This window comes from Pezoporus wallicus, unplaced genomic scaffold (assembly GCF_028554395.1).
Source record: "Pezoporus wallicus isolate ANWC-B61680 ecotype Strahan unplaced genomic scaffold, APGP_CSIRO_Pwel_v1 contig_14159, whole genome shotgun sequence".
Classification (NCBI taxonomy): domain Eukaryota; kingdom Metazoa; phylum Chordata; class Aves; order Psittaciformes; family Psittacidae; genus Pezoporus; species Pezoporus wallicus.
In genome coordinates this window covers 558,624-574,764 of record NW_026642380.1, presented here as the reverse complement: position 1 = coordinate 574,764, position 16,141 = coordinate 558,624, and the positions used below count along the sequence as shown (strand labels likewise).

Below are 16,141 nucleotides of genomic sequence, written 5' to 3'. Positions count from 1 at the left end.
TTGGGGTGCAGCGATCACCTCTTGTTCCCTTGCTCTTACCTCCCTCTTTTCTGCGCTTGAGTGGTGGCGTTTGCAAAACACCAACTGTGCTGTTGAGCCACGTGCTTCGGACCCTAGATCCGAGAGCCTGGCCGTGCTGAGCCTTCTGCCAGCAGGTCGGCTCAGGCACCACTCTTATTTGTGTCTTTCTGGGGAGGTGAAACTGCATTGACTATTGGAAAAGTGCCTGCGCTTGGCAGAGAGATGATTCTGTGTTCTGAACGTGCTAATGGATTGTAAACTGACTCAGGAGCTGCGCTGGTCTCAGCTCAGACGAGGAAGACCTGGAGCAAATGCAGAGGAAGAGCTCAGGATTTGCGTCACCCAGAAGAATTATGAGCAAGTTGAAGAGATCGGTTTATAGAAAGTCTGGGAGAGGCGGGGCAAAAGGCACATTTTTTCCTCTCCTCATCCTGGGCTGCCTAATAAGGGCGCATTTCCCTGGGCAGCTGCTCTAACCCCGCTCTCTGTTAATAAATTTTCTTCATTTAAAGCAAAACAAAACCCACCAAAACTCCTCAGAAAAGGTAGCACAAACCACTGGTCCCATTGGAGCACGTGATGCACGGCAGAGGCAGGGTGCTACACAAGACAGGGAGACTTCCCCTCTGCAAGGGCATGGAGACCCCACTTACCTGCTGCCTCCAGGCCCGAGTTGGAATTCTGCAGCACTCCTTTTCCACGATCCCAGGCAATGATGCTCCCCGCATTTTGGCACCCAATCCTACACCCACCAAGTCAGCAGATACGTTCCACACTTTCTTCCAGGCCATCAAAAGCAAATCAGTAATAGATTTCCTAGGGATAGGCTGGGATACCTATGAGCTGTGCCACCATACAGTAACCGAGGAACAGGTGAATGCCTTAATGTAAAGTCCCACCTCCAAATCCCCCTAATCCTGGCCACAGCCCCCTGGGACTGTGCCATAAAGACAAAAAGGTCCTGGAGCTCCTGGCTTCTGCTGAACAATCATGCCAAACTGCTGCTTTTAGCCCCAGGAAACTCAAGGCCACAATTTTAGTATAAATAATAGTATAAAAAGTATAAATAGTATAACGATAGTATAATAGTATAAAAAGTATAAATTACCCACCACCACCACCAAAAAAATCTGACTTAATTCTGGCAAGAGCCCCCTGCTTTGTTGTCAGTCTCTGGCAGGAGACACCCAGCAGTGGGTCACCAGGCCACCCGGGGCTGTGATTCACTCCACACTCTCACAGCAGCTCGTAGATGTGCTGTCAGTGCTCCCACCAGTGCAGGTGTCTCATGTGATGCTACCACTTAAATCCCTTTCTCAAAACTCCAAGTGGGATGTGTCGCTCCCTGAGATGCAGCGGTGTGTTTGGGAGGCACCAAGCAGTCTCACAGCACCCAGTTTGCTCATAATAAGAAATAGCAAATACAGACAGTTGGCTTTCTGCCCCAGAGAGGCCAAATTTGCCCTTAATATACAGCCTTCAGACACAAATAGATATCCATTCTCTCTCTGCCCTTTTTCAGATCAAAAGCAGAGATTTAGTTCAAGTTGTCTCTCAAATACTGAATGTCCTGCCCAGTGCCCTGCTAGATAGTCACTTGGGAAGACATGTTGTGAGTTTGCCATCCGGGAAGTGAGGAGCCTTCATGACCTGCTCCCAGTACAGATCAAGGCCAGACAAGTCCAATTCATTTGCCTTGAAGAGACAATGACTCATTCAGTTCAGCCTCTTCTCATTTCTGCTTGGCATGTGTGATTTGTTCCCTTATGCTGCAGGCTGATGGAAACCACGATGGAAGTGCCCAGGGCAGCTGTAGTTTGTTTCCACTGTCTCAGTCCTATTTCTGTCGTCCCAACAGAGTCAGGAAAGCCGGTCTCCCAAGACATACTCTACCCCGTCGTTTGCAGGTACAGACTCCCTTCTGCTACCCCATGGCACCTTTGAAGGGCAGGTAACCTTGCCAAAGAGTAGTGTGGGCTATTTTGGCTACCTACGTATCCAGACAGCTTGCCCTGGAAACTTTTTCCTCAAAGCTCATCCACACTCTGAAGAGGAACGTAACACTCAGCTCTTTCAAGCAGGCAGCTTGCCATCCCACCAGCATGCAAAACGAGGCCCACAGTGCTAGGGTTTAGTGATGGATCTTATCTTGGCAGTCCTGGGATAAAGGCAAGATTTGATGATCTTAAAGGTCTTTTCCTACCTAGCTGATTCGACGATTCCATGTGGCAATGCACCCGCGTGTAGAGAACTGACATCTTTCAGCAGCATCCTGTGCCCAGCTTCAAACACACACAGGAGGGGCTGAGGAGCAGGACTGCAAAGCTCCATGTCACCTCTGCTTTGCAAGAGAGTGGCAGCATCAGGCTCAGGCGCAAAGTGGCACTGAAGGTGGTGGTGCCTTTACTGCTTTCTTTTAATCCATTTCCATTCTCGTTGCTTTATTATAACAAACCTGGGGCAAGCTGGAGGAGAGGAGGTTTGCGAGAAACAGGCTTCCGAGGGCTACCTTGTTGGTTTGGCCTTGCGCTGGCTTACAACAAGTGCCAATCAAGAGCTTCTAGAGGAAGGAAGGGAGGAAAGAAGGGAGGAAGGGAAGGAGGAAGGAAGGGAGGAAGGGAGGGAGGCTCAGCATCCCCCCGCTCTGCTCCTCTTGCGCGCAAGCGGGCGCTCCGAGAGCTCCACCTCGTGTCGCCTCCACTCACCACTTGCTGCTGGCACCTAAACAAACCGGAGCTGGGAGGTGATGTTCTTTTCCATGTGGATCCCAGGCTGTAAACCCAACGTAGTAACCCAGCGGGTAAAGGGAAGAGGCAGACCTAAAGGTGGCCCCAGACAAAACCATTAATGCACTTGTAATAATCCTGACCTTTAAAAGGTCCCTTCCAGTCGCTTTGCACCATGAGTTTTTGGCTTTTATTCCAAATCTAAGAAGGACGTGTACATCTGAAACCCTTCTCTCCCCCTCTTTTACAACATTTGTAAGGCAAGTTTGACATATTCATTCAAACATGAGGGAAAAATCCAGTCCATTTAACTGGGGCAGCAGGATATTATACTTCAATTTCCATCAAACTCACATTGTTCCAGCCAGGCTCATGTTACCAGAGAAGTGCATCTACATGGGTCTAAAAGTCCAATTATTAGAATTTTATTTGATATATGTGGTAACACAGCAATGGAAAAACACAATATTAGGAGAAAGTAGCAGATCATGGCACATAATTCATTTAACATCTCGAATTTATTGGAAGTGGTTCCCTCTAACAGGAAATGTCAGCATTCAAATGGTTATCAATATGTTCTTGCTAACAAAGTTCCTTTTGCCTGTATCAAGCCAATCGGCGCACTGGCTTGTATTCGGAACAGCTACCTCTTCTTAAGCTTCCCAAACTGGGAAAATTCTGCTCTACAGTTAAAGAGCCAAGCCTTGCAAAATTCCCAGCAGTTACTTAGAATTGCAGAATTCCTTAAATTTCAAAGGAGAGGGTGAGTCACATACAGCGCAGATGTTCACTGCCACCCTCCCAGGGAAAACGTAGAGCCGTTGTGCTTTAGTCCAGTTGTATTCAGCAGGACACTTAAAACATGTACCAAAGGCACTAGAATTAAGCTTTGTTTAAAGGAGAGATTTGCCAAATGGGTATTTACACTGAATCAGACCTCTACGGTCCACTGCAAGCCAGCCACAAAAAGCAACAGTGTTAAGTCAAAAGCAAAGTACCCTGGCACACCTAAAATGAGGATGGGAGCTGTGCAGGAGCCGTTTCCAGTTACTGTTTGCTTTGCTTTCCAACCTCCAGCTGCCTCCTCATGTCTGATACATCCATGGGGACCCGCACTGTCAGACCATCCATCGACTTCTTAACGCACACCTGGCAGCCAAGCCGAGATCTGAGAAGAAAACATGAAGTGAGGCTCATCTGTTCCCATAGGGAAAGAAGAAATTCCCCACCCACATTGGGATGTCTGGACCAGGCTGGGTTTTCACTCAAGCTCCTGTTAAAGGTCTTACGCCCCTAGAGAAAGCAGTTCTAGAGGCACAACACTAATACAGAATAAGTCCTGACCCCTTGGAAAGAGGTGCCAGGTGCTGGGAATCTGCCTCAGAGGCTTGGGAATGTACTGCGATCAGCAGGGAGGCTTACGTCTCTGTGAGCCCATACGCCAAGTCCAGCATGTCCAGCTCTTCATCCGAGATGGCATCCAGCTTTTGGAAGGTGTCCTTCTCAAAGATGAGGTGACAAGTGGAGCAGGCTAATGTCCCTTCACATGCACCTGGGGGAGAAACGGGGGAATGACAGCAAATCAGTACAAAACTAGCTGATGAGTGATGATCTTCAGAAACAGCGTGGGAAAAGGTCCTTTAACAGATCTGGAGCGTGTCAAAGGAGATCCCAGAAAAGGCAGTCCTTGGATGGATGCAGGTTTCCACCTGCTTTTCCTCTGTGACGATCACGATCAGTTTTCACATCTATAGGCTGAGAAAGTTGGGGCTGTTCAGCCTGGAGACCTCAGAGCAGCCTCCCAGTACCTGAAGGGGCCTATAGGGATGCTGGGGAGGGACTCTTCATTAGGGACTGTAGTGACAGGACAAGGGGTAACGGGTTCAAACTTAAACAGGGGAAGTTCAGATTGGATATAAGGAAGAAGTTCTTTACTGTGAGGGTGGTGAGGCACTGGAATGGGTTGCCCAGGGAGGTTGTGAATGCTCCATCCCTGGCAGTGTTCAAGGCCAGGTTGGACAGAGCCTTGGGTGCCCTGGTTTAGTGTGAGGTGTCCCTGTCCATGGCAGGGAGTTGGAACTGGATGATCTTAAGGTCCTTTCCAACCCTAACTATTCTATGATTCTATGAATCAGCCAAAGGCATTGACACTACTGGAATCCCAGTGGTGACATCGTGGAAATCACACCACCAGCTCAGTGAGCAGCTGCTGGGAGATAAGCTTGCTTCACTGTCTCACCAGTGACAGTGACATGTGTACAGCTGCACTGTTCCCAGGTACCCACTGGTCACAGCAGACACATCAGTCCTAGGAGCACATACACTTGTGCAACACTTACCAAATCCGTCAATGGCCAGGTTTTGATTGACCACCACTTCCAGCAAACTCTGCCCTTCTTTGGCTGTGGCCGTGAGTCGCTCTCCATCCCGGTTTATAAAATGCACCGTCACCTGGTCTGAAGAGCTACAAGACAAGTTTGCAAGAATCAGAGGAGCCCACCTTTTGCTATATGCCCACTGCTGAGGTCTGCTGGCTGAGCACTAGAGACATGGTACTTGGAAGGAAATGTGCACAAGCACTTCCTAGGAGGCTTACACTGTGCATCTCAGAACAGATTCACACTATCAGTTCTCAAAGGCAGGCAAACCTGAGCCAAGCCAAATTATTCCCCACTTTATCAAACGTCCCTCAGGATAAATGTTGAGCTGTACATTAACAAGTGCAGATGGTCTGCATCCAATGCCTCTGCTTGGGCTGGCTGGTGGAGGGAGCGTTTATAGGCAGGCAAAGCATTTGAACGTCCTGGGCCTGAGGTGGCAATACAGGGTGGAGTGAAGTAGTAACAAGAAAAGTGCTCAGGATCAGCTACTAATTATATGCAGCAAGGGCTGTTTTGATCCACATTTTATTCCCAAGAGGATTACCTGGTGACTGTAGCTTTTCTGCTGTTTGCTCTTTCATGAAGCACCCGCTCCTTCCCTGAACTCAATCACAGGGCGCCTCGTTGTGATGAGACATGCTCAGCTCCAGCTTACAGAGTGACTGTGCTGAGTAACCTCCTCTGATCTGCTGTGATCCTTGCTTAGGAGAAACTGCTAGTTATTCTGACAGCCTGCAAGATTACACCTCGTGAAGAGCCAAGAGCAAGGTCACCAGCATTCCTGAGTGCTGACTTGTAGATATATCATCTACAAAAAAAGGGAAACAGCATCCACTTCACCTCCTGCAAACCAGGCTTTCCCCACTAGTGTGTAGAAGGCTGCCACCCTGACCAGAGGTGTCAGGGATTTGCCACCAAGACAGAACATTCTGAGACAATCTGTTCTATCTGCCAGGGGGAGCACATAAGCAAAGAGTGTTTTTTCTTAGCACACATCCCCAAATGGTCACTTAGAAGCTGGAGGTCCCATCTCCTGTGCTGAAACAGGGCAGCACCCTGGAGGCAGTGGGTGCTTTGCCCAGTACCTCTCAATGTGGCACTTTCCAAGTGCCCAGCATCTCAAAGCACAGTTCATTCTCCAATGGCAGAAGCTGGGTTCACCCTCTCCTGTCACACAACACTCTCCCACATCTCTGGAAAGACCCACCTCTATCTCCCACTGCTTTGATAAACTCCCAAGCACCAGCAATATCAGTGCTGCCCCATGGCTTTGCTGCTGCCATTTCTGGCATAGGAAGAAAGAATCACAACCTTGAAGGCAGAGTGAATTCCATAGTGAGATCTGGCCGTGCTCACAACCCCCTGGTTTTATCTCACTCACACAAGACTGAGTGAGGCAGCATCCAACTTCTTCCAGTAAAAGAGCTGTTTGCTATAAAGCTTGGTAACACTTCTGGAAGCTGGGCCCAGTGAAACAAACAGCAAGTGTCAGAGCTCTGAGCATTTCTAATATTATCTCCCGATTTCTTGCAATGTATTTGCGATATACACTGCATACAAGCTATCACAGCCCCAGAGTCACACGTTACAGCAAACCTACCAGCTGAGAAAACACCTGCGCTCCTCAGGGCTAGCCATCCTCTTGGAAAGTCACAGGCTTGGAGGAGGAACTGGTTAAATGGGAATTGCCCCTGCAACAGCAACACCAGCAGCTGGAAGGACTTATTGTGTCTGCTCACCCCTCTCTGCTCTGTGGCAGATGAAAATGAAGCATCTGGAAATCTCTGCTGGTTTCCTTTTAACATCAGGCACAGAAATATAGGAGGATCAAGTTTAAACAATTTCCTTTGCTCTTTCAAGAGGCAGAGGTGGAGTACAGGGGATGTATAGGAGACAGGAAAGAATTCCTGTAGAATTGGAATAGCAAAGGGGAAAGAAATTCTCCTCTTTCCAGTTTGCAGGTCTTGTTCATTCAGCTTCACGTAAACCACAACCACCATCTAGAGCTAATCCCATTTACCTGCTGACAAATCATTGCTGTACGTCTCAAAACGATTAAGGATGCCGTTTCTTAAAACGTTGTCACATAGACATCATCAGCAAGACTTCGGGTGCAGAAAATCCCAACCAATTCTCTCTGTTTTGGAAAGTCAATCCCCACATTCCATTAAAACTTGGAAGCGGAGAAGAGAGACGAAACAGCATTTTGTGCCTTCTCTGCTCCTTTGGTTTGGGTCTCGACTCAGGCAGCAGGAGCAGAACACAGGGGCCGCTGTACCTTCATCTGGGGAGCCCAGCTTCCTGTTTTTCAGAAAGCTCCAACAGAAAACAATGCCTGGGCCATTAGTCCACAACAGGGTCCCCTGGTTAGGAAAACAGCTGTGCAGTTTGCACCAGGACCATGCTGCGGAGGGGAGATTTCCCACATGCAGAGTGGAAAGGTCACTTTGCAGTCAGAGATCCCCTTTTCTCCCACAGCAAACAGCCAAAGAACATCTTTAAGACATTTCAGTCTCCTTCACAGAGGCACCCCCAGACGTTTCACTGTAAACAAGTAGTTTAAAGACTTGTTCTCAAATGTCAAGCAAAAAGAAACCCCAACCCCATCTATATTTCGATGGATTACACCCATATAGTTCATTTTACGGCCAATAGGCAGGTTTCCTATTCCTATTTCCATTCCTAAAGCAATGCTGGCTTTACACTTATGGGTGAAATAATTTGTTACACAAAAATCATAGGACTCCACTTAAAGCTGTAGCTCACTACATTCTTCAAGAGGATAACGCAAGCTGGCTGCCTGCAAGCAGACAGTACTGGATCCAGCAATCGCCAATGCTACACGCGTGTTTATTGACAAAAAGCTTCATCTGTGTTGTCTTTTGAGGCACCTTCAGCCCACATCAGTCGCAGGAGAACTCCATAGCAGTCTCCTACAAATGCAGGAATTCAGATCCCTGCAGTTCCTCCTGGACACAGCCCTGCTTGAACTGTTGCTGTCAGCTAAATGGGCCCTGAGACAGCTGAGCTGCAGCCAGGGGCAGCACGCAGGTCACCCAGTCAGATACAAGGAAGTACAGATGCTCTTGTCACAGACCCCCTGCATGATGCTGGACAAGCCTGGGTACAACAATTCATCCCTGCTCTCGAGAAGGTGATGGCAACCACTCCTGACCACAGCACAGAAAGCACCTGTAAGCAGCTTCCCTCTCTTTGCTGGCTGTAGAGGAAATTTAAGCTGTTTGTCTGTGTTCTTCGTATAGATGCCTCTGTTGGGGGCATAAACCCAGCCTGATTACTCCCTGTGTTCACTGTTCAGTTCAGTCATCCCTCACAGCACCACTTGCTGGTGCTGTTGTCTTCATATCCCACAGATCAGTCCCAGGCTTAAGCCTCCTCTGGAGGCCACCAGCTTTGGGTACCCAACACTTCAGGAGGGCCTGGAAAGAAAAGCTGTAGCCTTTACTTTCTATTTACTTTTGCATTTGTTTGCCGTTGGTTTTGAAGCTATGAAAAAAATTAATTTCACATTTTGTTAAGAAAACAACCCAAATTGCATAGTTATTTTGCGGCATTTAGACCGCCCTGTTCTACAATGACGTTACTGCCGGAGGACGCACGTCAGAGCTTTGGAAAGATCTCACCAGATGCGACAAGCTCAGCCCTACCAGTTCAGCATCTGCCAGTTGATTATTCCATTAAAAATAACTAAATCCCAGACTTTCTGTGACACAGGGAAGCGGTGAAGGGGTTCCAAGAAGGTGGGTCCTTTCCCTTTTGGTGTTCTTCCCTAAAAGCAAGGGATTTGTATTTCCAAGGCCATACAAAACAACGAGATGCCTGCAAGTTTGGCCAGAGATAACTTCAGAAGGAACAAACCAATTGGAAAGAAAACCCACTGATAATGAGCCTTCATAAATCCCATCAAGCAGGGTTATCAGCATAACTTTGCTCTAAGGTCAGATAGCAGAATGGTTTACTTTTTGTGACGTTGGATGGGTCTTTTTCTCAATGTCGAGCAGATTACAGTCTGAGCCAGACCGCACCAATCTAGGAGGTGCACAAACTCCTTCTATTTGCTCAGAGAAATGCAATCTCCTTCCAAATTATCCCTAAGGAACAGAGAGGAAACACTGGCAGTAGATCCTGCTGTAGGAATACAGATGAGCACTGTGCCAGGCAGCCTCTCATCAGCCCTGTCCTTCCAACACGGGGGGACGGCTGCTCCTGCATCATTAAGCCTTCCTTGCTGAGGAATGCCCAGCCCACCTAGACTCCTTTTCCTCCAGGACTGCTTCCCAAGGGACTCTGGCACCCAGGCCCCTAAACAGGCCAAAGCCTGTTCTTTCAGATGACCAGCTGGGATTCCTCCACCCTAGCATGTAGAGGCATTTCTAAAAAGCTTCTGATCGATTTCCACTTTATTTCCACTTAGATTTCCAGTTTAAATCCCAGAATTTGCAATTCCCAAGGCAACCAACCCAGTGGCCATCCCAGCTTCCATACAGCAGGAATACATCAGGGCTTCTGACCCAGCTGCCACCTGTGACACCTTGCACACCATCTCAGTCCCTCAAAGGCTGCTTAACAGACTCTTGTGCCACGTCGTCATCTTCACGCTCTGGATCCAGGTCACTAGCTGTGGCCTCCACAGCTCCAGAGGCAGGGAAAAGCACCTCTCATAGACCAGTTCCCTGCATCACCTTCCTCCCATCAGCATCTTCATCCACCACCACCTCCTGCAGGGCTTCTTTCACATGGCCCTCTCCCTCCTTTTGTGGGGCAAGGCAGAGGTAAGCGTGTGTCCCTCCTGGAAAGGCCCTTCCACATGCAGTGAGCCAGGGTTCAGCATTTTACTCACCTCGAATCCCTAGGGGCATCCTGGAGCTTCTGCATGGAGCTGAAGCCTCTTTCCGAGCCCTGCTTAGGCGGTGTGCGATGCTGCTCAGTCACCCCACAGAGATGAATAAAGCGGATCTTGCTCACATTCAGTCCACTTAGCAAGGGGCGCATGAGTGCTGAGATACCTGGAGCTATCATGCTGCTGGGGGTCCTGTTCCGTACCTCCTAGGCTGTCGTTTGTTACAAGGCCAGCTAGATTGAGAGTTATAAGTACACTGGGAAGGGAGGAGAGAGAAAGGAATGGAGGGGGGACCAACTAGGACAGCCTCCTTGGGGGTGGAGGGAGGGAGGAGAGAGGGGAAGGAGGAGGGCAGGATGGACATCAGGACCGTGTTTGGATCTTGCAGCAGTCCAGCCCATCAGGGCATGGGAACTGGGTGAAGCATGGCAACACGAGCCTCATCCCCACAGACCAGTCCCCATGCAACGCTCTCCTTGCTTGGTTTTACAGGCTTCCCTTTTAGGGACTAGACCTAAATCCAACATCAGGAGCAGTGGTCAGTGCAATGTCTAATCGTACAAGGGGCTGAAAGCAGAGGGCTGGAAGAGCAGACAGGCAGGAGCAATGATGGCTGCTGCCTCAGGAACAGAGGGAGATGCCAGTACTACAGCAACAGGGTGAGAGTGAGACTTACAGATTCTGCTCATGACATAGGTGCTGTTCATCCACGTTGTTGCCTTCCCCAACACTACAGGCTCCCAGCTCTAAAACATCACTTCCTTTGCAGGATGGTGCTGAGAAGCAGCCACGCTTTGCTCATTTGCTGAATTCTCTGCTGAAAAGTGCCATAAAGGCACAGTTAAATCTCATTTCACACTCGTGCTCCATGCTAGTAAAACTTCTGCACAACACTCTTCAGTTTATTCCCAGAAACACTGTCACTAGCTTAGTCTACCCTCCTCGCCACAGTAAATCAGGTTGCCCCGAGGACCAAAACACAACAGCAGAGAGTTTCAGTTCCTGGGTTTTGTAGAGTCTGAAAACAGCTCTCATCTCAGGAGCCCAAATACCCTAATACCAATGTAACAGCTCACCATTCACTAGGACATTTGCTTTAACCAAGTTAATGCAATAACATATTAGTAGCTGGTGTAAGGAAAAAGGTTTGAAACTCGACTCTCAAAATCAATCCATAAAGGGGAGAGAAACTACAGCACAAGAATGAGAACTGGCTGGAAAATGTTCCCCTACACACACACACACAGAGAGGGGATTCATATTGTTTAAAATAACAGGAAAATTTTGGCTTTTCACCCCAAAATATAAGTTTTCCACCCAAAGCTTTCAGGTTGGAAAGGGATGCCAAAGCTTTCTGAGAAAAGCATCAAAGGCATTAAGGAGTGCAAGTGTTTTCCATAAGCAGGGAAGAGAATCCTATTCTTCAGTCCAATAAAGTTTGAAAGGCAAGCGTCCAAGCATTCCAACACATAACTGAGATAGCTTCAATGGAGAGAAACTCATAGGCAATGCATAAAGGATTAAAAAAGGAAAAAGAAAACTCTTAGGTGGAAATCCGGTTGCTAAATTCACCCGCCTGCTTCCCTCTGTTCACTTTACACCCGATAAAGCAGCACAGATGAGTATTCCGTTTGACTCCTATTTTCCAAGTGCAGGCTGGGCATTACTGCTCCCATGAGAGGACGCATGCAAAAGGAACATGCAGCCCCTCTGTTACAGAGGGACATGATCCGAGATAACTTGGAATCGCATCTGCAGTGCATCACTGACCAAAGTCACCTGTATTCAACAAAAGGAGCAAGGAGACACTTCCCAGCTCAATATGCAATAGGCTAGGCAACCAGCAGCCACAGCCTTGCGGCATCCTCATGCCTGCCCCTGCTCATCCCACAAACGCGTTTTTCTGCTGCAGGATTTGCCCCTCAGGTTTTGTTCAGGTCAAGAGCTCTGTGGGCAGAGGCCAAACCACCGAGTATCAGTAGGATTTTAATCCAGAGTGAGTGCTACCCTCGAGTCCAAAGCCAGTGAGAGCTGCTGTCTGCTGAGAGGCACCCAGGGTACACTCCTGGGAGCAGCAGGGCAGGGGTGCAATGCTGAGTCAGGGATGCTACGCAACAGGCATGGGTGCACATGAGACTGCCCCGTTCATGCCCTTCTCCAATTCCACCCTTTGACTGCAGTTCATGTAAAAATTCCCAATTTCAGTCACTTGTAGGATACCCTTTGAAGCTTTCCCTTCCTACCCTTGCCATTATCACAGAGGAGAGCTGGCAGGGAGGCAAGCAGTTTGTTTTAGCTGAACACAGCTCTGACCAGTGTCCCTGCTTTGTGGCCCCTCACTCTCAGCTAAGCTTTTTCAGGTCATTTCTCTCTCCTGCACGTTGCCCCAAGTACTTCACCCTTCAAACCCAAATTCTTGGGCTGCAGCTCACCTCTGCATTTAAAACTCACCCTCTGCAGCCGAGACACTGCCTAGTCCTGCCTTTGCTTTTCAGGCACTACAGAGATGCAGTAGGCAGCCCCAGTCAGTTCCATAGAAGGAAAGCAAGGCTTGCCATGAGAAATGCAAGGAAAAGGGCCACAGCACATCCAAACAAACCACAAAGCATCTTATCTCTCCAGCTAACCTTGAATTGAGAGATACACAAGATATATGTGCAGCGGTTTTCACAGCAAGGACATTTGTGTGTTTGCCTGGCACTGACCTCTCTCCTTGCCGGGAACTCAGAGCACAGCAAGTGACAGGTCAATGCTACCCAATGGGAGAGGGGCCAATACAGAGGGAAGTCAGGTCCAAGAGCATCGTGTCCAGTCCTGCAGGGAGATGAGAAGCAGAGAAGGGGACAACTGCCTTCTGGCGGAAGCAGAAACAACCCTGCTGGGGTAGGAAAAAGTCACGCTGAGTTTGGATAGCCTGTTTTATGGTCTTTGAAACAGGGGAGAAAGGACAGAAGTAAGATCTCCTTCTTCCTCCTCTCCCCTGCTCCATCTAACAGTAAGGCTAGAGGTAAATACAGCCTTTCCAGACTACACCAGTGCTCATTTAGCCCAGGACACAAAACCAGACAGCTTTTCAAGTAAGCACCCCTCCATCCCACAAGAAACAAACTCCAACTACACAAAAATACCCTTGTTTTGAAAAAGACACTCAAAACGTTGGTTTGGAGACCAGCACACGTGTTATGGGCGGGACAGACAGCTGAAATGAGCCTTTAGCTCTGCTTCACAGTTTGGCAGAAGCTAGTTTTCAAGCAGCATGCCCACAGGTGCACAACCCCTGTCCCCCATGTTACTCACCAGCAGGTCAACCTCTGCTGCCAGCACAGTGGCTGTGCCTACACGTCTAGTGATGTGTTAGCACATGCTGGGAAGGAAGTGGTTTTCTAGCTTGAAATACATTGTCCCTGCTCTTCCGCACCACACAGAGGACAATTTGCCCCTCGCCTCTCCCCCCAGCCTAGCGAGTCTCACCCGAATTGGAGGTTTGTTGGACAAACACCTACAAGGTGCCATTGACTCCACCTGACGTGTGCACAAGCAGTACCCAGATCGCAGTCAGCACTGCGCAGATCTAACAAGAAGTTCCTCGGTGCCACTGCAGCCCTCCACAGGCAGAAGCACACTCAGATGGCTGAGATACCAGACCCAGCCCTTCTGACCACTGTTCAGTTTCAGTCTTTCCATGGGCTGGTTCAGCAAACACATAGGAACAAGGCAGACTTGCATCAGTTCCTTTGGGCTGAAAACACTGTGCAAACAGCTCTGACCAGAGGAGCTCTTCTCTACACCTCGCGGCTCCCAAGAGACCCTGGATGGGAGGTTTAAAATGACAGTATTAGCATGCTGCCTCCTTGAAAGCAGATTAAAATAATAAGTAAGATTTGATCCATTTGATAAATACAGGGAGGAAGAAGTTTCTCTATGAAGGAGAAGAATCATAAGGAGCAGGAAGCATCAGGAGGCGCAGCCTGTCCTGCAGCAGAGAAGGAGAGTAAAGAAACGGGATTCACACACAGGTCAGAAACCACCCAGCCCCTATCCATGAGTAAGCTGCAGCACATGCAGAAAGGGTAACAGGTGTCATCAGGCAAGCAAATTACCACCCATTTGCTCCAATACTGGAGCATTTTATCAAACCAGTGTTTGAGACTCAAGTGTTTGACCCAGGTCTTAGATACTGCCTCATGGAGGCTGGAGGCTTAGGGGAGACCTGTAAACGTGCCTCAGTTTCTACATCTCTCAAACAAGAGGACCATTTGCCCACTCTGACCTTTCTCTACATGTTCAGCAGCCTTCTGCGAATGACCACAGTGAAGAAGCAAGGGGCAAACTTTCCCCACTGGAAGTAAGAGGACAGTGATGCAGCCAGAGGTGGGCTCACACTGCAACAAGGAACCAACACAAATCCACAACAGGCCTTCTTGACAGCAGCCACCTCTGGCAATACAGCTGCTGCCTGGCTGGGTGAAGGCCACTGAGAAGTTACATTGCCCCAGCCAAGGCCTTCACTTGCAGATGCTTCTCCTTCAGGCAGTCAAGGATGCTTCAAAGATGGATGGGAGGGCAGCACTGCTCCATGTAGGGTATAGACAGCCTTCACTGTAACCTCCCAGCTCAAGAGCAGTATATCCTACATCCCCTTGACCCTTCAGTCAATCTTGATGATTAAAGATCAACCCTGGCTTTAAAAGATGCACAACGACAGACAATAGCAATCATGGGTGCTTGTAATTTTCCAACTAGCACTGCTCACCAGAAAGCTGTATTGACAACTACTCAGTAAGCGCATTCTCAACAGAAGGTGGAGGTACAGCCCCTTCCAGCAGCTCCCAATATCCCTTCTTGCAGGGATCCTCATTCTTTCCTTTACTTTTCCCTATACCCACTTTATTCTGCCTGAGAAGGTCCATCTTAAACCACTATTAACTTTCAGAGACCCATGACTTGGCTGGATGTTCACTTAGGCATTGTTCAGCCTTTAATTCTTTGCACTTCCATTTCTTCAAAGACAAACTGAATACGGATATACCTAACAGGAGAATCAGCAAGCCTCCTAAGTCTCCACACATTCAAGCAAAGGAATGCCATGAAAGCCAGGCCACACCAGCAGAAAGGTAACCTGGCTGCAAGCAGAAGCCCCAGAGACTCCAGAAATTTAAGCACAAGCTGAAAGGTATTGTCCATTGAGAAGCAAGGGCCATAAAAGCCAAAAGAACCCCCCAGCTGTGAAAGCAACGTTCTCAGATCAATGCAGTCTTCACTTGAAGGCTGCAGTAGCGTTGAAGCAGACATGCAATTCCTCTGCTGGTGTTCAGGAGTTTGAAATCCTGGAAGGAACAAAACCCCACCTATGGAAGCTGGATCCATGCCCTGCCTGGTGGGGACTGCAGAAGTATCCACACTTCATGTTTTGTTTATAGACAAGTTGAGCTTTCTCCCCTAGCTCCAGATCTCTGAGCACTAACACGTTCTGATGAAGTCTCTGCCTTATTCTGCAGTGCAGCAGCCCTAAGGCAGAGGTTTTGCAAAGCCCGTCTTCACAAGCACGTAGGAAGCAGCTACAAAGAAAAATCACACAGTTCATTAGCAGAAAGGTAGCCGTGCTCTGAAACCATTGGACCCAACCCTGAGACCTCAGGAAAACAGGTAGAGATAAGATAGTCACAGTAAGGTAGCTGCAAAACAAATAGGGTTAAATCCCTGATACAGGGTCAAGGCAAGACAGACGCAGGAGGATGTTGGAAGCAAGCAGCATCAGAGGCCCAGCCACGCTCTGCACACTAACCTTGCTGTGTAAGCTAATAGGCATGGAAGTGGCATGGCAGGCACTCACTTGTGGCAAGTTCCAGCAGCAGTTCCTCCTCCATTTGACCAGTCCATTTGCAAGTTAAACACAATATAAGTTTATATATATATAATAAACAGACTCTGTGTCCACAAAGAAATGTGAATTCCAGTACTTGCTCTGGTCCGACAGCTTAGAGGGCTGGGCAGGCAGGGAAAGGGATGTTATTCAACCTGCTGCCTTTGGGGATGTATGATCTCCTTATTTGCAAGAGTGCTACAAGGCTGACCTCTCAGGAACCACATGGAAGACCTGTTTAGCCAGGAGACAGCACTAGGCTCAAAGTAACCAGCCAGACACCATCTGC

At 48.6% G+C, this 16,141-nt stretch overlaps 1 protein-coding gene across 1 annotated transcript; it reads right to left on the bottom strand.

The window, feature by feature from the left end:
* Positions 1–3,153: 3,153 nt before the first annotated feature.
* On the bottom strand, positions 3,154–10,237 carry LOC130610040 (adrenodoxin-like). Its single transcript, XM_057429591.1, has 4 exons — positions 9,990–10,237; positions 5,087–5,211; positions 4,170–4,299; positions 3,154–3,915 (listed from the first exon to the last, which is right to left on the bottom strand). Exons 1-4 carry the CDS (start codon positions 10,166–10,168, stop codon positions 3,795–3,797), a joined length of 555 nt encoding a protein of 184 aa, XP_057285574.1. The 5' UTR covers positions 10,169–10,237; the 3' UTR covers positions 3,154–3,794.
* Between the last annotated feature and the right edge of the window lie 5,904 nt (positions 10,238–16,141).

Bases quoted from the DNA above. Each gene is read 5' to 3' on its own strand.
- LOC130610040 (XM_057429591.1), bottom strand. From the start codon at position 10,168: ATGATAGCTCCAGGTATCTCAGCACTCATGCGCCCCTTGCTAAGTGGA. The intron at 5,212-9,989 runs GTGAGTAAAATG...CTTGTCTTGTAG, and splicing joins GATGCCCCTAGGGATTCGAG to CTCTTCAGACCAGGTGACGG. The intron at 3,916-4,169 runs GTAAGCCTCCCT...TTTTCTTCTCAG, and splicing joins GCGTATGGGCTCACAGAGAC to ATCTCGGCTTGGCTGCCAGG.